Genomic DNA, 22,357 nt, shown 5'->3' with positions numbered 1-22,357 from the left:
CCCCTGCCCACGGGGCCGGCCCGTGGGTGGGTCGGCCCCCTGGAGCGGGAACTCACAGTGCAGGCTGCGGCCCAGCGGCCCTGTCCCCGATTCGCGGTGTGCGTCGCCGTCCCCGTGTTGGGAAGGCGGCAGCTCGTTCCGGGACCGGCGACTCTCTGTCACCCACCCCCGTCTCCCAGGGCGCACGGATGGGTGTTGTCCTTGCGCGTGAGGACACGTTCTCTGTGGGAGGGACGTCTGTCCTCGGCTTTGCCCACGGCGGAGGTTGCGGACGTCACCGCGCCGTCCCGCGCGGCCTCCACAGGTGGCACACCCGTGTTCACGGCAGCCCCCCCCCCCCCCCCCCCCGACAGCGGCCACAGGCGGAGGCAGCCCCGTGTGGGTCGATGTGTGTCGCACGAGGGGATGCGGTTACTCGGCCGTGAGGAGTGGTGTTCAGATACCGGCCCGAGGCCGGGGGGGGGGGGGGGGGGGGCGGTATAGACGTGGCACTCGGTGGGAGGAGCCACGTGCCGCGTGAGTCCACCGCCGTGCGTGTCGGGGGAGGGAAGCAGGTCCCTAGAGACGAAGATGAGTGGCTGCGGGGGAGTCGCCTCTTCTGTCGCTTCCCGTAATACCAGCACTAACGACCCCTTGGTCTTGACTCTTGTCACTAAGACACCTTTCCGTGTTTGGGAATGGATGACTTGAGGCAAACGCCGCTGGCCTCCGCTGTTCTTAGGTGCGCGGAGCTTGCAGCCGCCCCCTCAGACGGCTTCCTCCTGCCTGACGGCAGCCGATCCCCGTTCCCCGGGCTCTGTCCCCCTTTGCTCTGTCGTCGTCCTGCTGCTGTCCAGTCAGCAAGCGGAGGAGAGGGTGGGCCGACTACGGACTGACGCCTCCGTTCCAGCCCAGGCCGCGGCCTGGGAGCGAGCCCCGCAGATGTGTGGGCCGGCGTCTCGGGCTGGCCTGTCGCCAAGGCGGCTGGCCTGCCGGCTACTTCCTGATTTGTCTCCCGGCTCGCGTGGCCTCCGTCACCCGCGGAATCTCACAGCAGACCCATAGCACTAAGTAACGGGGCTTTTTCAGACGCTGGGGCATCTGGGCTTTGTGGACACATCTCTCAGAGGAAAACCGTATCTGGGTTATTGTGGCTCCGACCTGACTTCCCGTCGCAGTGCACGGCCCGCTGGCCGTGTTTGCCCGGCTGTCCCCTTGCGGATGGGGCGCTGTGATGGAGTCTGGGAGACAGTTCGGGGATTGGAAGGCCACTGGGATCCAAGCTCAGGACGTCTGGACCCACCAGGAATTTGTGGTCTCCTTCCTTTGTGGGGAGCCGGCCCGTCTCTCCACGCCTCCGCCCAGCCGTCCCGCCCTCATCCCTGACTCCCCACAGGACCACTCCACCCCGCGCTGCCTCCCGCCCGTCTTTCGGGTTCTGCCTCTGCTACTCACTTCTCCGTCTTGGGGCTGATGCTCCCTGGTGTGGCGTCCGGCCCCCCCGGGGCGCTGGCCAGCCTGTCCTTTGCCTGCCCGCAGGCCAGGCCTTGCCTTTCGGGCATTAGCCGTGGCCGCACAGCCTGACCCCACGGCCCCTCTCAGGGGCGCTGAGGCCCCTCCTGCCCCGGGCACAGGTGGGCATGTGCTTCTGGCGGGGCGACGGGCCTGGGCACCCTGCTCACAGGCCCCCCTCGCTGAGGAGTTGGCCACGGGTGCTGCTTGGACCACACGGACGCTCCTGGCCGTCTTTGCCCACAGCCTCCCCGTGTGGTGCCCATCCTTCCATTCCTGAGGCTGAGACGCACTGGTTTTCTCCTTTGCTTCCTTTTCCCCTCTGCTTCCTGCCTTTTTGAGTGTCTCTGTGGACTTTTTTTCCCTTTTAATTCTTCACTTTTCGTTTGCTCAAGTTGTCCCAAACATGGCCAGGAGGAACCACTTCCAGCCGGGGCCCGGGTCCTGTCGGCACTGGTGGCGTGGCCGTGGTCATCCCCGTTTGTCCTCGCTTCCTAGGTCGAGGTGCCCCAGGCCCTGCTCCGTGGAGCCCTGTCCCTTTGTAGTGGCGCTCCGCAGGCTTTGAGACTATGCATGGGAGGGGCAGCCCCGCGGAGCAGAGGCCGGCCTTGTGGGGCCTTCCAGCTGGCCGTTCGCGGGCAGGCCCGGAGGCCGCGGGCCGGAGCACTTTCCCCTCCAGCCCCCTGCCACTCACCACCGCCTCTTTAGAGAGAGAGCCTTTTCAGCGTTTCTTTTTAAGTTTATTTATTTACTTGGTGCACACGCGTGAGCTGGGGAGGGGCAGAGAGAGGGAGAGAGAGGGTCCCAAGCAGGCTCCGTGGGGGCTGCACAGAGCCCGAGGTGGGGCTTGATCCCACCCGTGAGATTGTGACCTGAGCCGAAGTCTGGAGTTGGAGTCGGATGCTTAACCGACAGAGCCACCCAGGCGCCCCTGCAACGTCTTTTGAAAGCGTTTATAATCTTTGAACTGTCTCTTTCTCACCTATGCTCCCTGACACAGCTTCAGCTGGCGATCGGAAATCTCTGTGTGGGGTTGCCCTCCCTGGAAACATAGTGCGCCGAGCGGTAACCGTGCAGAAGTCTGGCGTCCTAGGCCGGACTTGGCTGCTGTCCCTGTCTGCGCCAGGTTCTGTTGGCTTTAGTGTGTGTGTGCACACGCGTGTGCACACGCGTGTGTGTGCGGAGCAGCGCCTGGGTGGTCCGAGTGCTCCTCTCCACTGCTGCTGACCGCGTGTTTTTGGAAAAGCGCAATGTGCCCTGAATTCCCTGAGTCACGTGGCATCCGCAGGGCGGAGTTTCCCTCGTCCGATTGTTGGGGAGCGCGGGGCGGGGTGTCTGCCGTTCCGCGGCTGGTTTGGGGTGAAAGCCCCCAAGGTATAAATCACCGAGCGCGACCCGCCGACCCTGACCACATGGGCTGTAAACCCCGCGAGAAGCACCCTGTGCAGGCGCGGTCAGGGTTGTGTGGCCGGCGCCCAGCTGCCCTGCAGGGCGAAGCTCTGCCGGCGGCCACTAGGTGGCGCCCCGCACACACGCCTGCGCTCCCAGCTGCAGAGCGGGTCGGAGTCCCGTGTTCCCTGCGGGAACGTAGAAACATACCGCGCTGCGACTTCGCAGCATTTCGGACGGTAGCATGGTTTCCTCGGTTCGCGTGATGTTAGTGGCACACGGGCCCGCAAGAGCCTCCCGGGAAGCGGTTTTCAAATACCGGGAGGAGGGGCGATAATGTCATAGCCGCTCAACAAATGCTTTTTCCCCGGGACTTCTGTCTTACACACGTACGGAATGAGGCAAATCGTAAAATTCTTTGCTCCTCCCTTTCTTTATTAACATAAGATGGGTAAATTCGGATTCTTTCATTCCCAGAGACTCACTGTTCGTTACTCAGATTTACTCGCCGTGTGCACGGCACGCTCCCCTCTTGCCCCGGGGGACGAGGCCCTCCCGCGGGGGGACAGGCCCTCCCACACGGAGCCGCTGGGGCCACTCAGTTCTGTCCTCGGCCCTCGGGACGCGTCAGCAGTTGTCAAACGTCTGTTCTCGGGAAAGAACGTTTGCCAGACTTGGGGGGCTGTCTTCACGGGGTTCGGGGTGCGCCCCGCCCTGCCCGAGGGAGCGTGCAGGTACACGCTGCTGCTGTGCCACTGCAACAGAGGAGTAACGAAAAGTGGCGGGCCCCGTGTCACCAGGGGAAATAGGCTAAGTCCCGTGCCGGTTTCTGCTACACGTCATACACCCCTGGAAATACACATTTTGAGAATTCCGAAGGTGGGTGATTTGTGTCAAGTGACTTAAGTCTTCAAACGTGTGGGTTTTTCTTCAGCAGGATCTTCTTCGTGATTTACGTAGAACTCGAGGCAAACGGTACAACCTCTGGAAGAGACGCAACAGATGAGAAATGAAAAATTCCCCCAGTTTTCCAGCTGACTTTAAATCCAAGCACTTCACTTGTAATTTAGCTTCTTAATCATTTTCTCCAGGTTTATCCTTTATCACGTGCTTTCCATGAAGGCCTGGGGGTCTGTCTTACCGATGCATCTGCCACAATTAGCAGGAGATCTGGTTTCCCGTGATAAATTTTATAACCTTCGTGAAGCAAACCTAAAATTAAATTCACCTTCTGGAATCTTAAATAAGCACGACAAGGTAGATGAGTTGTTGTGATTAGCAAAATTAAGATTAACTTAAAAAGTATAATACGAGGGACTGATAACAAAATTAAGGGCCTTGGAACATAGACTTCCACTGGGAGACATCGAGATGGGTGAGTTAAAAAAATACACGTGTAACACGTCGGATCACGTTCACGGTCTACTGGAGCCTTTCCCGACCGACTCCTCATTCCTCTCTCAGCTCAGAATTCTTTCCATGTCTTGGGCCACGTGGCAGGAGCGCTGGAGGCAGCGTCCAGTCGCCCCGGATCCAGCCCAGGTGCCTGTGGATGGACAAGAGCCATGTGGGAAGCACATGGGGCTGGTGGCGGAGGCGTCCCCAGTGGGGAGAAGAGCACAGAGGCCGGTCGAGCCGTGAGACCCGGGGATGCCGCGAAAGCAGCGGACGGGTCTCCGTGAGACGCCCAGCCTGCCACCCGTCCCCGGGGGCCCTCTGTCACCGGCACGGGTGGGACCCGCTCAGGCCCCCGGAGGTCACCAGAAACAAGCCAGGTTGCAACCAAAGCCACTGGGAAAGTGAAAACAAGACCGTGATTTTCGGCCCCTTTTCTGTTCGGGGGAGCCCAGCTGGGGTGAGGGACTCCGGGGCTGTGGGCGGAGACCCACGTGGCTCTCGGCTCTGTGCCCTTGGGATCTCCCTCTTCTCCTAGGAGCTCTTTCTAGAGCAAAGAGCAGAACAGATGAGCGAGGAAAAGGGTCTTTTTATTTGAAATAGCACTGCCACCCCAAACCAGCCCACTCGCTGGGTCCCGTGTCCCCTAAGAACGGTGCTGGCTTCCTGACCCAAGAGCCTGCCCGTGTGTGGTGGACCTGGGACTGACCCTGGCCCCAGCCCCGCCCACCCGCCGTGAGAGGACGAGGACTGAGACTCCGTGGTAGCAGGTGCGTGTGAGGTCAGAGGCCCCACGGCTGCAGTGCCGGGCACGCTGCAACCCGCCGTTCGCTCGGCCAACACGAGAGTTCCCCAGTGGAGCCGGGGCCACGGGACCCCCCGCCGTGCAGCCCACAGCTTGAGGAGCGGAGGGGGTCGGGTCTGAGACTTTCAGGACTGGGGGAAACCCTGCAGCAGAGGGGCGCCGCGCCCTTCAGTAGAAATAGCACGTTCACGGACAGAGGCAACCCAGAAACTTCTCTAATTCTGCCCCTGATTTACTGGCCAGGAAGTAGATTAGGCCCCACCTGTCCAGAATTTCACAGCTACCAGGGGCGAGTAAGACCAGGACCCTGGTGTCCAGTGTATTTTCATGCTTCTGCACAGGCAGACTCTGAACTCAGTCATCGCATCATCCCGGAGGGGATATATTCTGCAGACAGAAACATAATGGCAACCAAGTCATGGGCTAAATCTCCCGAGAGACCAGGGCCAAATGGAGCGATTTCTCTGAATGGAATGTGGCAAAACGCAGAGCCACACTCTGCCATCCTCGGCTCAGATGTGTCAGAATTAAGTTTTCAGGTTCTCAAAAGTTAGTATGTTAATATCTCTGATAAGGGACTAATCTCCAAAATACATAAAGCACTCCCACAACCCAGTAGCAAAATAAAACGTGATCACAAAGGATGAGAACAGACATTTCTGCAAAGAACGCAGACGGCCAACGTGTATGTGAGAACGTGCTCAGCGGCACTCGTCAGAGGAGCGCGTCAGAACCCCAGTGGGTGCTCCTCACGCCTGCTAGGGTGCCGCCACCAAGAGGACACTGAGCGCTGGCGAGGGAGTAGGGAAAGGGGTCCTCGTGCACCGCTGGTGGGGATGCGCACTGCTGCAGCCACTGTGAAAACAGTACAGACGTGCCTCAGAAGTCAAAAGCGGGTCTACTTATCCAGTGATCGCACTTCTGGGTATCTACCCAAAGGAAACAAAAGCACTGAGTCAGAATGGTGTCTGCACCCCCACGTTCGCTGCAGCGTTATTCACAACAGACCAGACACAGAAGCAGCTGAGTGTCCCTTGACGGACAAGTGGATGAAGAAGAAGGGGGGGGGGGGCGGGTACACGCACCGCGGAATATTAGCCATAAACAGAAATGAAATCTGGCCATTTGCGACAACACGGACGGACCTGGAGAGCACTGTGCTAAGTGAGATAAGTCAAAGAGGAGTAGAACATGATCTCACTGGTACAGGGGATCTGTAAGAAAAACAACCAAGGCCACGGAAACAGCATGGATTGGTGGTTGCCGGGGCAGGGAGGAGAAACAGGTGAAGGGAGTCAGAAGGGAAAAATAAACAAATAAATAAATAAATACAGTGTGTTGCTGAGCAGCGACAGAAAGCAACGCATTTTTGGATGCACAAACCTAAACGCGGGTTGGAGTTCCCAAGCTGCCAGCCCCAGCCGCTCCCCGTCACCGTAACCCCGCAGGAAAGCGTAGGGTGACGTACGAATGAGATCTTACGGCGTGTGCATCCTTCCGGCTGCTTTTGGCAAACGACCTACGTCCACCTGTTCTCTGCGTTTGCGCGCACACGGTTAACGTGCTGTGTGTGCTGCGTGTTACGGGGCCCTGTGGGGCCGGGCCAGTGCCCCGCAATCACATTCACACTTGTCTTTCCTCAGAAAAGCGCTCTCCTACCCCTTCAGCTCAAGGTTTGCTACCCAGGGAATGTGCCGCAAACTTGACAAACAAATCTTCCTGTTTTTAGAGCTTTGTGGGTTTCAGAGGTGCAGTTAGGGGGCTGCAGGCCTGTGGTGCGTCGTGACGTCGGGGTGCAGGTGAGCGGATGGTGTTGAGAGCAGGGGGCTTCTACTGCCACGGTTTTAGAGCAGGTGTTTACGGGACGCGGCGCGGAAGGATCCGGGCACGCGCCGCGTCTGGCGAAGCAGGCTGTTGTCGGGTGCAAGGTGGCAGTGGTGGCCCCACGCTCTGCCCCGGTGCCAGACCGGGCTCCGCCTTGCAGGCCTGTGTCTCCCCAGGCGGTCCCTCCCAGCTTCTGTGTTAGGTTGGAAGCTTTCCTCTCTTCGGTTTACTACTAGCGTGGGGTTTTGTGCACACTTTGGGGAGCTGGCTTCTACTGAAGACGGTTAGCTGAGGCCACCTGGGAGGGCAGCAGGGGTACCAGTTAAGGGCCCTCCGCCTAAGACCAGCCACACTGCTGGCCCTGTCCTTCTGAAGCATTTGCACGCTGCCCGTGTGCGTGGCACGGCACGCGCCTCTCCCCGCCTCACCCCACCCAGCACGACCCTGCAGTAGCAGGAGCCCGCCCGTCCGTCCCACGGGAGCGCCCTTCGTGTTGCTTCCTTCGCTTTCAGGCTTTGGTGACTTCTGTCGAATCTCTTTATAAGCGCAAGTAAAGAGACAGAATCGGGTATTTTGCCGGCACAGAATACAAACACTGGATTTGGATTCTCCTGACTTCGTTCAGAGACCCAGGGTGGAGGCGGCCAGGCTGAGGACACTATTGTGGGTGTGGCCCCGCACCACCGAGCAGCGGTCCGCCCGAAGCAGGTGGGCAGGCAGCTGTTTTTCACGCCAGGCCCCTCCCACCTTGGACCTCGCGGCCTTGGCCTAAGAGCGGCCTGTCTGGAAGTAGAAAACTTGGAGAGAACACGCCTCGTGCTGTTCTGGGTCCCGGCCTCAGTGACGTCCTGGGGAAGAGCGTGACAGAGCGGGCAGTGACAAAGTGCTGTGCGTCCAAGTCAAGTGTCGGTCGCCTGTCTCCCAGGAGGGGGCCCGGACCGTGCCTCCGGGAAGTACGCTGTTGACTGCCCGTCCGATGACCCCACCCGGGGCACTGGTGGCGGCCCCAGGACCCGCGCTCAGCGAGCGACCGCGACCCCAGCCGCCGGCTCTACGCCATCACCTGCTGTACCCCTGCTTGGTCCGGGGAGCAGCTCTGGCGCCCGCAGTGCATTTTCTTTATCAGCCGCCGGAGTTTGCCGGGGAAGTTTCGGTTGATGTAGCGGTAAAGGAGCGGCACCACGGAGCTGCTGGAGAAGGCCAGGAATCTCGCCAGGTCCTTAGCGAAGAGCAGGATCCCCAGGTGGTGCCTGTCGACGGGCCTCCCCCGCAAGGCCAGCAGCGTGTGCCCCAGGAGGGTCAGGTAGTGAGGCGTCCAGAGCCCGAACTGCGTGCACACGGTGGCCACCAGGAGCCTGTGCACCGAGGGGTCCAGCCTCCCCGCGTCCTGGTCGAGCGGCGTGTCCTCCTTCCGGATCCTCGAGAGGAGCGCGAGCGCGTAGAGCACGGCCAGGGCGGGGACCACGTAGCCGATGAACACCATGATGGCGTCCGCGGCCTGCGCGTCCCGCATCTTGGAACACTCGACGATCCTGGCGGCCACGTGGCTGCAGACGTAGAAGAGCAGGGAGGAGAAGCTGGTGAGCAGGGCCCCGCCCCAGACGAAGCCGCACACGTGTCGCGTGTTGTAGACGCTGGACATGTAGGTGCGCGGCAGCGCCCGCTCGATGTAGCAGTCGAGGCTGAGCAGGGCCGTGGAGTACATGGTCACCAGGGAGGAGACGTTGAACAGCACCAGCAGCGTGACGTGGGCCTCGCTGCCGAAGCCCCACAGGGCCCACCCGGAGGCGGTGGGGCCCAGCAGGTGCACGGGCGCCAGGGCGCTGAGCACCAGGCCCGCCACGGCCATGTTGACGAAGTAGACGTCAGGCATGGTCATGCTGCTCTGGTCGTGCAGGTTGACCAGGACGAGCAGGGCGTTGTAGCCCAGGCCGACGGGGACGCCGGCCACCAGGTAGAGCAGGGAGAAGACGGACAGGACCAGATGCATGTGCTGGCACAGCGGCTGGTCCTCCACGCCGCCCGTGCCGTTGAGCGGGCCGCAGCTCCACATGACGGCGGGCTGCGGGAGAAAGCAGCGGAAGGTTAGCCAGAGCCCCGGGCCCCGCCAGCCCCTCAGAGATGCGGAGGTGGTGCCCGAAGGAAGCCTCGCCCCTTAAGCTAGCAGGGCAAGGGCTAGAGACTGCGGGCCCTTCCAGAAAAACTCTGTCCCGAGCGTGCGTGTTCTGGGAGAGCCAAGTCGCTGTCCGTGGCTGCCCTAGGTCCTGAGCTGGGCCCGCAAGGTCACGACGCTGCCGTGACCCTGACGGCCACGACGAGCCTCCCCGAGCCCGTTTCTAGAGAAATCTGAGCACTGGATGATGCGCCCGAGATCCCGCCGGGGAAGCCGCTTCAGGCAGCCTTCACGCTGCCTCCCGTCCTGGCTTCTCTCCACCATGCGGGGACACCCTGCAGGGCTCCCCACCCCCAGTCCTGGGCTCCTGTCCAGCCCCCCACCACCCAGTGGCTTTAAGCGAGCCCCGTGACCACCTCCTTTTCAGCCTCTTTACTGAAAGGGGTTTTAGAAGGACAGGTGCCCGTGGCGCGGCACGCAGGGCCGTGATGCGTATGGGCCTTCCCACGACAGGGTGACCCTCCACAGCCTCCTGGGTGGGAACAGCAGGCCGCCACAGCCCTGCCCGGACCCTTCCCGGCGTGTGTGGGAATTGTGCGTCCGCCCGCCCTCCACACCTGTGTCTGCGGTCTGGTGGCCAGAGACCCGCCCCGTCTCTCCTGCCACCTGGGCTGCACCAGCACGCTGCGTCTCTGTCCCCGAGAGCGGGTGTGGGTGCACACGTGGGAGCAGGTCGCGGGCAGCTGCACAGGCTGGCAGGTGACAGGTGCGCCCTGAACGCAGCTGGGAGAGCAGGAGGCGCTAAGCCAGGCGGTGGGAGCCCCACCTGAGGAGGAGTGCGGAAGTGGGGGTGGCCACCGTGGGTGAGAGGCTCACGCCTTGGTGTCCACTGGGCCACCACGGGGCCCCGGTGATGGGGTTCCCTCGGAGGGAACCTTGTGCTGCGCCCCCCCGCCCCCCCTCCCCGCCGGAGTGCAAACCAGTGGCCCGTGGTCTAGCACACGGGAGGCGTGGGTGTGCGGCTGGCCGGGAGGACCCACACGTGAGGAAAGAGCACACTCTTCACGCGTCACGGTCCTTTGGAGGAACACCTTCCGTGCAAAATGAATTTCGGCCCATCCTGATCTCCTGCTCTCAGAATAAGAAATCCTCTCGGGCGAACGCGTGCAGAGTGCACGTTTGTTTCCTGGGCATAGGGGCCGAGGGTTCTGCCAGCCCTGTTGCTGTTGGTGCCGGACCCCAGCCCCTGAAGGGGCTCGGGGGCCAGGCCCTGCCCACACCTGCCGCTGCACTGCAGGCTGGAGCCTGGCGTGGGGGTCGGGTGGGGATCAGGCGGTGAACACAGACATCTACCTGCTGATTTCCCCCGAGGCAGTGAGCCAGTGGGCGTCAGGGGGTTAACCAGGAAGTAAAGGGAGGTTGGGGGTCCCCACAACAGGAGTGCGCCTGCATCGGCCATGATGGGCAGGTGGGCAGTCGGTGCGTGAGCTCCCGTTCAGGGACATCGAGTCGGTGGGAGTGTTTTGTAATTCTCGTGAATGCCGCCCAGCAGCCCGTCAGACCGGAGTGATGCTCGGGGTCGGGCCACTGCCGGGCGCCGGGCTGTCCGGATTCTGCCCACACGTGCTGATTACATCACTTTTAGAAGTGTTCGCTGTAATCCACAGCATGGGTTGGGTCCCTAAATCTAGACCGCGCTCCTCAGCTTCTGGCCCTGGTGGGCACCCTGCACCCCAGGAACCGGGCTGCTGGCATGTTCCTGGAACACCTGTGGTTCCTCAGGAAGCTTTGGTCTCCCAAAGCTGGGTGGTGGGGGGTCCTTTTTGTGTCATCTTTTAGCTGATTACACGGCTGGTTTCCACTCTCCTTCCTGAACTCATCCGGAGCTGGCTGTGGATGTTTCAGTGCGGTCTCCTCTCTGTTCTGGGCTCCTGCACGCCGAACCATGGCTCTGACCATAACCGGGGGACAGCGGACGGGGGCCCGTGGCTGTGGAGAGCTTCTCCACCGGACTTCACAGGCCTCGAGTCCCCAGGAAACACCGCGCGTTCTTGTGGCCACTAGACGTTTCACATCCCAGTGCATCCGTCTCCGCCGTGGTCAGCCCACAGGCAGACCCCCTCTGGTCTGGCCCTGCCTGGCTCACCTCCTCCCGCAGGGCCCGTGGGGTCTGCCCGAGGTGTCGCACCTACTCTCGTGTACCGGCCTCCGAGACGTGGAGCCGCAGCCCCACAAAAGGAAGGGCCTTCCGCCATCTTTAAGACCGGCGTTGAACTCACACGGGGTAGTTGCTAGCGAGAAAGGCGGGCTCGCGCTCGGCGCCCAGGCCGGGACCCCAGGATTCGCGCTCGTGGTGTGACGAGCCCGTCCTTCCCTCCCGGTTCAGGTGTGGCGGGAGGGGGGGGCGGGGGACACTCGGCACTCACCATTCAGGGCGTCCCCCCCGGCCCAGCCCCTCCCGGCCGCCTGTCCCCGGTGCAGCCACGGCGGAGCCTTCGGCGCAGGCTGCTTACCTTTATCCCGAGCCCCACGTTTCTGTGCGCCTGGACCGCAGACCCCGTCCGTGAGCAGCCAAGGACGCCGAGAGGATCCTGTTTCTCTGCCCCCCACCCCCACCCCACCCCACCCCACCCCCGGGAGCTTATCAGCCGCAGCCGTGCAGCGCTGGCTTCCTGCGCGGGCGCGTGTGTGCGCTCGGTGCCCAGTGTGGACGCACACTTGTTTTCCTCCAGTAAATCACTCGGTCTCTGCCTCCCTTGGCAGGCACGGTGGCCCCTCCCCAGCTCTGTTTACAGCCGGTTTCACGGAATGAGGGTTGTGCCTGGAAGGGCCGGCACCGTCGGATCAGGCTCCTGCCCTGCCGCTCCGGTTTCGGGAGAGCCCGCGTCCTCCCCCCCCCCCCCCGCGCCCCCGGCCCGCACCGGGTGGCGGGGCCGGTGCGATGAGGCTCGTCTGGAGCCCACGTGGCCGCCCCGGACACTCGGGGTGCTGGGCGTGTGCACGGACGAGTTCCTTCTTTCCCTCTGCGAGGAAGCGGGGCGGCCACTAAGGGCGGAACGCGGGCCTCCCTGAGAGTTACCCAGTCACCATGGAGAGGGGCCGTGGCCGCCTGCCCTGGGGCGTGGCCCCGAGAGCTCTCCGAAGCGGGCAGCGGTGGCTGAGGGCCAGGCTCGGGACCGGCAGGAAGAAGGGCGGGTGTCTTCTCGACGTCGCCGTGGAACACAGCCGGCCTGGAGCCTCCCGGCCGCGGGGTCAGAGCCGCGGCCCTGACTGCCCACGGCTGCCCCGTGGGGCCGCAGGAAGGGCCGCTGGCGGGCCGCCGCGCCGGGCTGAGGACGGCTCCGTTCTTGGGAAAGCCTCAGCCGGAACGCGGTCTGTCGAGAGCCTCCTTCCTAGTTCATGTGCTCGTGTGGCCCCAGCTCGCTTGTCGGAGGGGGCGCTGCGCCTGCATGGTTCCCACGTGGGTCAAGTACACGGGTGGCCGTGATCTGGATGCAGACGGTTCGCTTTCTCTAGGCCTGACGAGAGGCCTCGTCCTTTCGTTCTGGCAATCCTCCGGGGAGGCCAGCGGCGAGGAGCCGCCTCGTGTCACAAACGGGGCCGTCTGTCTGGCCTTTGCCGAAGCTCGTCCCTGTCTTTGGGGGGGAGTGGGGGAGGCGGAGGGTGCCACCGTCACGGAGGCTCCCGGACGGCCAAGCGCCTGCCTCGAGATGGGCTCGCCCGCGCCCCGTGCAGACAGAACGTGGGTCCCCGGGAGCACGGCTGGCAGAGCCAGCCGAGCCCGGGGTGTGGGCACGTGGCACGGTGGACGCGCTCAGGAGGCCAGAACTGCCGCGTGTCGTGGGCGGTGAGAACGAGCAGGACGGGCCAGTGAGAGAAACACGCTCAGGTCTTGGAGCCGGTGGCGCTCGTCACAGCATAGATGTTGTGGAGACCGTTGGGGGGGGGGGGGGGGTGCCGCCCGGTCAGGGCCCGGCCCCGGCCCCGGCGCTGTTCCTCGGGGCCGCTGCCCGCCGCTCCGCACCTGGGAGCCCGCGGACGCCCCCACGCCCGACCCCTTCCCGGCCCTGCCTTCCTCTGGTCCCCGGTTCCTTGCGGTGACCCCACTTCCCTTTTGTGCACTCTGGTTTTGCAAGTCCAGGAACCCGGGAACAGAGACTTCCCCTCAGGCTGCCCGGGAAGCAGGCCAACCTGGGAACAATGGTTTGGCTCCCGCCCTCCCGCGCAGGCCTCAGACCACCTTTCCAGCTCGCCCGTTCTCGGCTCACTTCCTTCGGCGAAAGAGGAACTTGGGGCACAGCCGGCGGGGAGGCGGCCTCTCCAGGGCCGAGCGGGCCTGTGCTCCACTCTCCACCCGTTTTCATTTGGAAACCTGCCACGTTCTCCCCAAATGGCAGGATTGACAGTCCCAACTTCCAGGCCCTGCCACCTGCCGCAGCCCCTCAGCCGACGGTGTCAGGGTCAGCGGGGACCCCAGTGGGCCTCTCATCCAGGCTGGCTCTCCAAACAGGCCGGTCCTGTCAGCACACCTCCCCACTAGGACCCCTGGGCCCTTTCTTGCCGGAGCTCCCCGCTGCCTCCCTGGCCCCTTGTGCCTGCCCTCCTTTTCCACACGCTTTAGAGCCCTTTCCGGAAGGGTCCATTGGCAGAGACGCCTGGCCTGCTGTGTCCTTCCCGCCCCCACTCCCTCGGTGCCACTCTGCCTCTGCTGGCCCTGCCTCTAGCCTCCCAAAGCCTCTTCCAAGATTCCTTCAGGACTGACACCCCATCATGTCCATCCAGGTGCCCTGTCTGCACCCACGGCGATGGCTGTGCCCACGGACCGGCACCCAGGGCCCCCCGTGAGCCACCGCTCCTGCCAGCCCACCGTTTCACCGCAGCTGAGCGCTGGGTCCGTCCCCGAACCTCTCCCCTCCTCCCAGGGTAGGTGTTCCAGGTCGGAGCCCCTTCCCGACCTTACGCCACCAGAGCCGAGAAGCACACGAAAAGCTGCAAACATCTTCCGAGAGCCCCCCCCACCCCATCCCACCCCAGATCTCCACGCATCCTCAAGACCCCCGCCGAGATGGGTCTGCGCTTCTCTGCGCGTCGTGAGCCCAGACCGCCAGCCGGCCTGGGTGCACAAAGCCAGGCCGCCCCCGGCACGTTGGCAGGAATGGGCGCAGCAGGACCGCCGGGCCCCCACCCTCTGCTGGTCCGGAAGCGGGCCTCGGTGGTGACAGGCCAGCGCAGGGCGGGGGCTGCAGGAGTGCTGTGCGCCAGTATCTGGGCCGGGCGGCAAAAGGGAGGCGCTCTCCAGGCCAGCGACCTGCTCGCGGCTGTCCAAGACAGACCAGGTTATGAGTTCATTCTGGCTTTTCCTGTAAAGGTGACTCACATACCCTCTCTCTCTCCGAGAGCTTTCTGCGTGTTTCGTTCTCTAATCACACTCAGAAGAAAGGCTCCGCACCATAAGGACTGGGCTGGCCTCTCCAGCGGCCACTCCCCTTCCCAGGCCTCTTCAAAGGGCTTCGGGGCAGCACGGATCCAGGCCTGTGGGGCCAGTCGACAGGTGACCGAGGTGGGGGAGGGCGGAGGAAGCTGCCTGGTGGAAGCAGGCGCCGGGACTGGCCTGAGAGATGGCTGCACGAAGCCCCCCGCCCGGGGTGAGCCCTCAGCCGACTTGGACCATTACCGCGAACCCTTCGGCGGCTTGGCTGCGCATCCCAGAGGGGCGAGAGGTCACAAATGGCCTGTTCGTCCAGAAAAACCTGAGAGGACCCGGAGGCTGAGGGGGCACCCCTGCACGAGGCTGGCTGTGCGGCGGGAACCCTTCGGAGGGAACAAGGCTGTGCTCGACGCTCCCGCGTGGAGGGGTCGCCTCTGGGACCCATAGAGGAGAGCGAGGCCGAGGTCCACAAGGGCAGGGTTTCTTGGTCAAAGCTGGCATTCCATTTGTGGACTTGGTGCCACGGCTTTGCCATCCGGGCCTCTCTGCGGGCTCACGGGGTGACCTCGGGCCAGCCTCTCAGAGTAATACGGTAGCCACCCCTGGCAGGGCAGGGGAGGCCTGACTAGCGCTTGTGGAGGATGGAGTGAGAGGCCACCGGGCGTGCAGGTCTCTGAGCGTTTCTAGGGACTTAGTTTCCGGAGCCCTCTGTCTCCCTGCATCCCCTACAGAGGCCTGTGTGTCCTCAGCTGGGTGACAGTCATTTACTACAAATGCTCTCAGGTAGAAAAGAAAAGCCATTTACTTCCAAGACCACCTCTGGGCTTCAATAATTATTTTTCACGAAGGTGCTTTCCTGGACTTGCCATTTCCAGGCCCAGGAGGTGTCCCGGCTGCTCCTGGTCACGTGGGGGGGTCGCCCTCGAGCCGAGGGCCCCCCTGTGCTGGGTCGGGAGGTTCTTTGGCTGGACTGCCAGCTCAGCACATGAGTGTCCAAGGGCTGTCTGTCCCCCGCCTGGGGCACGAGCAGCTGGACAAGGCCAAGCGACTCACAGACCTGGAGGCCCTGACGGGGGGGATGGGGGTCTGGCGCTGGCCTGGCGGCCCGTAGGCCCTGAACATGCCGCCTCTGCAGGGGTCACTCTGCAGACAACCGCGAGGCCCTGCTGCGAGAGCAGGTGCAGTCCCTGTGGCAGTGGTGGCCTAGCGTCCAGAGCAGCAGGGGTGGTGGCCGGGCCTGGGTGACGGAGGGGGACAGACGGGGACAGCACGGCGGGGCTGCAGGTAGGGTGCCTGAGGCAGGAGAGCACCGGTCCTCAATGCCTCTGCTTTCGGTCACTGCCCTGGCCAACTCCTGTCCCGCACAGGAGACTTTGCAGCGGGACCTCCGTGGTACAGGAGGCCACTTACGCAGAGACTTGCGCCTTGCAGAGGGGGCTCAGTTAGTGCCCGTGACCTGGCTCAGCGAGCTCTCAGGACAGCCCTGTGGAGCCTCCGGGGTGAGGCTCTGCTCACCCGCCGTGTGGTGCCCGTTACACAGGTTCTGTGCTGCCTCAGTTTCCCCAGATTAGGAGCTCAGGTACGTGGAGCGAGACCGGGTGGGCCAGGGTGAGTCCCCAGTGTGGGGACGAGGAGGATCTGAGCCCGCACCCTCCTCCCCAGGCGTGCTGGGTGCCCAGAACGCTAGTGCGTGAACCTGTGCTCCGAATCGGTCACCTGAGACACGGCGAGAGGAAACCCAATGGGAGGGAGGTGTGAGCACGTGACCACCAGTCGCAGGCCCAGCGGGGCTGTCGGGGGACAGGAGCGAGTTCACAGGCTCTGCGGGCTGGGTTAGGGCTTTGGTGACACACGGCGATTTTCCTGGTGTTGCGCTCACATTCAACTGGGGCATAAGTAAGCGTGTGCTTCCCTCGCGTGCGCTCACGGCGTGCAGACAAGCTGGGACGCAGGACGGCTCTGGTCCGTTCTTTTCCAGCCCTCCCTTAGGAGGACGCCGGAGAGGCCTCTCCGCAGCGACTGGCCCTCCTCTTCACTGCTGGCAAGGCCCACCCGCCGGTCAGGCAGCCTGTTAGAAGCATTTTGAGGCAAGACATGGGCGGCTTGCTTTCTGTGCCTTTTCAAAGACCGCATGATGGTATAAACCAGCCCGTCAAAACAGCACGTCTGTAAGCAATGGGAATGCGCTTGGCTGAGGCGCACAGTGATCTCCGTGCAGACCGGGGCCAGGAGTGGGTCCAGGCAGCATGGGTGGGGGGTGGCTGGGCTGCTGCAGGGATGGGCAGGGGTCACGCCTGCTGGGAACCCTGCCTGCAGGCACACAGACCCGGCAGACGTGAAAAACCAGCAAAGAGGAGTCACGCCGTTGAAAGGTAGCTGAGCCGGTCTCTCTAAAACCTTACCTGGTTTCCTTGCTTTGTTATCAGGAAATCCTGTCCTCTGGTGTGGGGCCCATCTGGGCCGGGCACCTGCCCCCCCACCCCCTGCCGGGGCCGGGCGGGGGTGAACACAGCTTCCCTCGTCCCTTGTCCACTGCTGTATGCACACACTGGTCCCTTGCCTAGACTGCCTTTCCTCGATTCTCCGTTCCTTTGTGAAGTGCTAACTCACTCCTGAAGTTTTATTTTGGCATCAACGCCCCGGGGAGCCCTCCCTGACTGCTGTCCCCACCCCCCAGCCAGTCCTGCTGAGAGCTCTCTGAGCTCTCTAAGCTCTGAACGGCAGGGGGGAGGGTGATTTGTGCCAGAAGTCTGGCTGGCTGGCTGGCTGGGGAGGAGGACCATTAGGTCACAGGCTCCTCCCCAAGGTGAGCACCAGAACCCCATGTAGGAGAAGGGACAGCAGAGAGTGGGAGAGCTTCTTGAGGGGGGCACAGGGCTGCGAGGCCCGGGCAGTGCACCCTGCTTGGGCGGACAGCCCGGCTGGGCTGATGGTCCTGTGGGTTGTTTCTATTTGACATAGACCCGCTGTGCACCGTGAGACTCAACTTCAGATGAATGTTCTAGAACAATCAGAATGCTTTGAAAATGACTCCTGAATGTTTATTTCCTTTTGTAATAACGGGCAGAGGCTTCAGCTACAATTAACATCCAGCTGGCAGGAGCCAGACACTCCGGAAAGGCTGATGTTTTCATAGGTTTTCAATGCAGAGGGCTTGTACATACTGATTCCTATCGCAAACGCTGCGCCTTCCTGGGGTGTGATAAGAAGCTGTTCTTATACAGATGGGTTGTTTTGAATTTTATAGCTTTTTGCTTTTTACTGTTCTCAGTTGCAGAGTAGTGAGTGGGCCAGGCAACCTGGCTGAGACGCATAAACAAAGAGCCGCCTCCCTCTCCCTGGAAGAGAGCAGGCTTGTCTGCCAGCTCAGGAAGGGCTGTGGGGGGCTGAGACCAGGCCGCCCGGTCCGGGCCAGCAGGGCGCCTGTACAGGCCACAGGCTTCCTTTCCCTGGAAGGAGATGGGACACACACTCTTTTGTCTATGGGAGCACTAGTTACTTGGGCTGTTTTGTTCCCTGACTTGGTTTGTGGCTCATGCTCCTTCCAGGTACCCCAGGCCAGGGGGAAACACAGAGACTCGCTCAGAAATTCAAAGGCCTGAGAACAGACCAAGTCTCCCATTTCAGACTCTGGGCAGGCCTGGCACCCCATCTGGGTTCCCGACCTCCCCTAGCTATTAACTAGGTGTGCTCTTACCTGGGGGGGGGGGTTGCTCAGAGCCCCTCATCTGATCACCGCCTGCAGTCATTTCCGAGGGAGCAACCAGCTGGCTGTCTGTTCTCAGAGTTGCTTCCTGGTGTGCTGGGTTCTAATTAAAACTGGGAAGCCCTTGGGCACGCCCCGCTCCCCCCCCCCCCCCCCCCGGCATGTATGGGAGGAAGGGGACCAGGCCAGGCCTGCTGGGGGACACACAGGACACCTGGCCCATTTCACCCTGTCCTGCTACTCCAGGACGTTGTGCTTGCACACGGGGCCCCCAGGGGACAGGACTCTGCTCCCCAGTGGTGCTTGGCATCTCCAGTTAGAGGGAAAACCAGCCTTTTTTCTTATCTAGACTGAGTCCTCTCCGCTCTTTGATGCCCAGGTGGTAATTTGGGTCCTAGGCCTGAGACCCCCGTGGGCACACGCGGCCTGACGCTGCCCACTTATACAAGTGGCTTTAGGCTTTGAGCCAGCAGCAGGCAAGAGGAAATAACCAGGAAACACCGTTTAAGGAAGAAGGAGCACGGTTTTGTCACGCGCACTAACGTGGAGGGGCTCACCCCCCACCCGCCTGCTAGCAGCCCCCAAGACGTGGCCCTGCTGTGTGGTTGGCTCCTTAAAGGCCAGGTGGCGGCTGTTTTCTCAGGATTCCAAATGACATCCCAGGGCCGTGGACGGGTGCGGCAGCCCCAGGACCCCCCCTCCCCCGGCCCCCGGAGGCAGCACAGCCCTCTTCCCACCTGTAAATCAAACAAGCAGATTTCCCAACAGCGATCTCGGCAAGGATGTCACTCTCTCGTTATGTAATAGGCACAGTCTTCACAGCCCACAGCCCACGTGACCCACATCAGGTGGACGTACCTTGGCTTCCATCAACCTACCACGCGCTCTGACTTGCGGGAACGCCAGGTCAACGCTGACAGTTACGTCCTGGCCTCGAGCCGCGTCCCTCTATCCCCTGGGTGTTTCCATCCTGACTGGAGAGGCAGGACACCGCATGGTCAGAGAGCGGCGTGTGGCCCCGGGCCACGGGCTTTCTGCTCTGGCCCAGCTTCCTGTGTCGAGGGGCCCGGTAAGCACTCCCCAAATACGAGCTCCAGGTTTTAGAAGCTAGGTATCGAGAGGCCGGCTTCGTTCGGGGAGATGGCAGAGGTTCTGGTCTGGAGAGCCGGGCCCCACAGCAGTTCCTTTAGGAGCTCTGCCGCGGGCCACGGACGGGGGCTGTACGCTGTGCGCAATTATTAATAGCGCCTCTGTTCGCTCCCAGCCGTGCCCCAGCTAGGCCCGGTGGGGACAGTGGAGGATCTGGTCACCGTGCATGAGCAGCCTGGGAACGGGGTCGGAGCCATTTTAGTCCTACTCTCGTGTTTGCAGAGGTTTGTGAAACCGGCTTCCAGCCTCCCGCTCCGCCGGCTGCTCGGCTTAAAGCTGGGAGATCTCAGAGGGGGGCCCCTCCGGCCAGGGGACATCAAACGCGCAGGCTCCCTCAGGCCCCCCCCAAGAGACGAGGCCCAGCCTCGAGACCAGAGACCAGAGCTGAGGTGTCCGTGGCAGCGCTTGCTGCCCGCAGAGCAGGTGGCTGTTCAAAGGCTGGGGGCCACTGCCTTCCTAGGAAGTTTTGCCGGAGCCTTTCCATACCCAGGGGAGTCACGTTTTCAGCAAGTGTCCGAGACAGTCAGCAACAGACTTGATAACTGCACTCAGACGTAGTTCCAGAACTTACTAAAAATTGTGTAATCACAAAGAGGGGGGAAGCTATAAGCACGGTCAGCCGTCAGCCTCCTTTCCCTCTCACCCCCTCCCCCTCCCCCTCCCCCTCCCCGCAGGACACAGGAGGAACCCTCCACAGGTTAATGACCGCAGGGCGGCTGCCCGGTTAGCTCAGCGGGAGGGCTGCCCCAGGCTGGGGACAGCGCCCCCACCCCGCCCGCAAGTGGACCGGTGCCCCCAAACCTCTGGGGAACAACGCCTCCACCCCACAAGGGGACGGCGCCCCCAGCCCCCCCAGAGGACGGCAACCCCCCCCCTCCCCGCCCCAAGAGGACAGCGCCAGGGCGGGGCCGAGGCACCCGAAAGTCCCAGCGGAGCACCGGCCGTGCGGGGCCGCCACAGCCCGGGGCTCGCTGTCCGCGCGGGCCGCGCCCCCGAGCGTGCCCGCCGCTCGACCCCGCGTTGGGCGCCCACTCACCGGCTCGCTGGGCCGCGGGGCGGGCAGCTCCGGGCTCCGAGGCGGCGGGGCTCAAGGCGCGCACGCCGCGCGGGCCTGTGTACACACGTGACCGCCGCCCGCCCCGCCCCCGGCCGGCCCCGCCCCGCCCCCCGGGCTCGCGCCGCACTCCCGCCGCGCGGGGCGGGGGCGGGGCGGAGCACGTCCTGTGACCCGAGGTCAGCCGGGTGCGGGACGCGAACCCCGGGCGCTGCGATGGGCTCCCCCAAAGCGCTGGTGCTGGTCGTACCGCCGAGTCAGAACGCGCTCTAATCTGCAGGGGACACGCCCCCCCTCCCTCCGAAGGCTGTAATCTGGTCCTTCCAGGCGCACCTGCACCTCCCCAAAGCGCGCCTGCTGTCTCCAAATTCACCCCTTGCTTCTGGTCGTCGGAATTTGCCAACGGAGCCGGCCACGGGAAGACACGGTGTACCGTCTGCAGCCGCATTAATTTCGTAGCTGTGGTCACGATTAAAAGTCGGGAGAGTTTAAAGAACAAGGAGGTTTACTTTGCTGTAATTAGTACCTTAGCGCCTTCTAATTTAATGAAGATCCGTGGTGTGACCGGGGGTTGAACGGGAGAGCGGTAGAGGCAGCATCCCAGTGCCGCCTGCTTGCTCAGGGCTCCACCCCGGGCCCGCCCGCCCCACAGCTCAGCTTCCTGACCACGGATTAGAGACGGAAGTTGGGGTCAGCTGGGGGACCAGACTCCCTGTGGTAAAAGGGCAGAGCAGAGTCCAGGTCACTTGTGGACCCCACCGCCCGCTTGGCCCTGTCGTCATTGCCTTACCTTGCTTCTCCGCCCAACGCCAGAAGTGGGTTTATAGCAGAGAGCCGCCTGACAGCGGGCCACGCGTCCCCCAACGCCTAGACCAGCCACGGTCGTCCAGCACTCAGCTCAGACAGCTGGAGAGACCCCTCTTTGCCAGCTCCTGCCCTAGGCCCTCAGAACAGCCTTGGAAGGTTTTTACTTCCACGTTTTATCAGCTCTTAAGACATCATTAGTGCTACCCGGGCCGTTGTCTTATGAACCACTAAAAAGAAAACAACTTGCCACAATTAAGTTCTGACACTGCCGGTTATAAGAAGCATCCTGTTTTTAAAGGTGTTGAAATGAGAGAGAAAATGTGTTTTAGCAGCAGTGCAATGCAGGATTCCCATCTTAAGTGGCACTGAGGCTCAGAAAACTTAAGGAACCTGCCCAAGGTCACACAGCCCCTGGTGGGGTCAGGATGTGAACCCAGATGAGTTCTCTTACCAATGCACCCAAGTAAACGTTATCGCCCTCGTGTGAGTGGCCTTGGCAGAATTCCTGGTCACAGTCCCCGGGACGCCAGGTATAACGCAGTCTGCCCACAGGACAGGATGTTCTGCAGCTGTTTGCAACTGGGGAGAGCTGACATGTAGTGCCACCTAAGCCACTTAGCGTCAGGTCACCCACACTGCCTTCTCTGCGAAGAAGGCCTCTGCCAGGAATGCCAGCGGGGCCAGGAAGGACAGCACAGTGTCCGTGCGTGTGTCAGGGCCACGCACCTGCAGCTGAGCCAAGGTCTGCACCTTCTAGCACTCTCTAGCTGGCTCACGTAAATCTCCCTCCGAGGGCGATAGCTTTGTGCCTTGTTGGCAGCTGCTCCCTGACTGTTCTGGCCGATTGCTGTGCCAGAGCCGGATGTCTGTGGGGACAGCAACACCGTCCTGGGCGGACGGAGTTGGTGTGCGAGCGTGACCTGATTCCTCCTGGGTTCCTGACCGTCTCACGCTCAGGCGTCCGTTTTCGAAAACCACACGGAGTTAGCCGTCCCCCGACTGCCGGTGTGGGTTCCTGAGGAGCAGGGGCTGTGTGCCCCCGGGGCCCCAGGGCTGTGCTTCTGCAGCCGCTCTCCCTGTGGTCACAAGGCCGGTGCCCTAATTGTGCACCGCACTCTGCAGCGAAGAGGGAGGCCGCAGCCCAGTGTTTTGCTGAGGTCACGGGGCCGCCTCTCCACGGATTATAGAAACATCAC

The 22,357-nt window shown here is 62.6% G+C and overlaps 2 protein-coding genes across 14 annotated transcripts in view; one reads left to right on the top strand and one right to left on the bottom strand.

Annotated features, from left to right (window-relative positions):
- CE3H7orf50 (chromosome E3 C7orf50 homolog) overlaps positions 1-22,357 on the top strand; it is a 110,981-nt gene that overhangs the window by 61,649 nt on the left and 26,975 nt on the right. The window lies entirely within an intron of this gene.
- GPR146 (G protein-coupled receptor 146) lies at positions 3,080-22,293 on the bottom strand. 7 transcript variants are annotated; one of them, XR_006197961.1, is made up of 3 exons: positions 19,010-19,858; positions 6,464-8,966; positions 3,080-3,864 (listed from the first exon to the last, which is right to left on the bottom strand). XR_006197961.1 is itself a non-coding variant. In XM_042922733.1 (3 exons), the coding sequence occupies exons 2-3, from the start codon at positions 19,019-19,021 to the stop codon at positions 7,956-7,958; spliced, it is 1,023 nt and encodes a 340-aa protein (XP_042778667.1). In that variant the 5' UTR covers positions 19,022-19,125; positions 21,888-22,293; the 3' UTR covers positions 4,847-7,955. The 7 variants fall into 7 exon arrangements, 4 of the variants coding, with proteins under 4 accessions (XP_042778667.1, XP_042778666.1, XP_042778665.1 ...); XR_006197960.1 differs by lacking the exon at positions 3,080-3,864 and adding an exon at positions 4,847-6,009; XR_006197962.1 differs by lacking the exon at positions 3,080-3,864 and adding an exon at positions 4,847-5,467.

The sequence above is a fragment of the Panthera leo genome, chromosome E3, assembly GCF_018350215.1.
Source record: "Panthera leo isolate Ple1 chromosome E3, P.leo_Ple1_pat1.1, whole genome shotgun sequence".
Taxonomy (NCBI): Eukaryota; Metazoa; Chordata; class Mammalia; order Carnivora; family Felidae; genus Panthera; species Panthera leo.
This window is presented reverse-complemented; position numbering and strand designations above follow the sequence as displayed.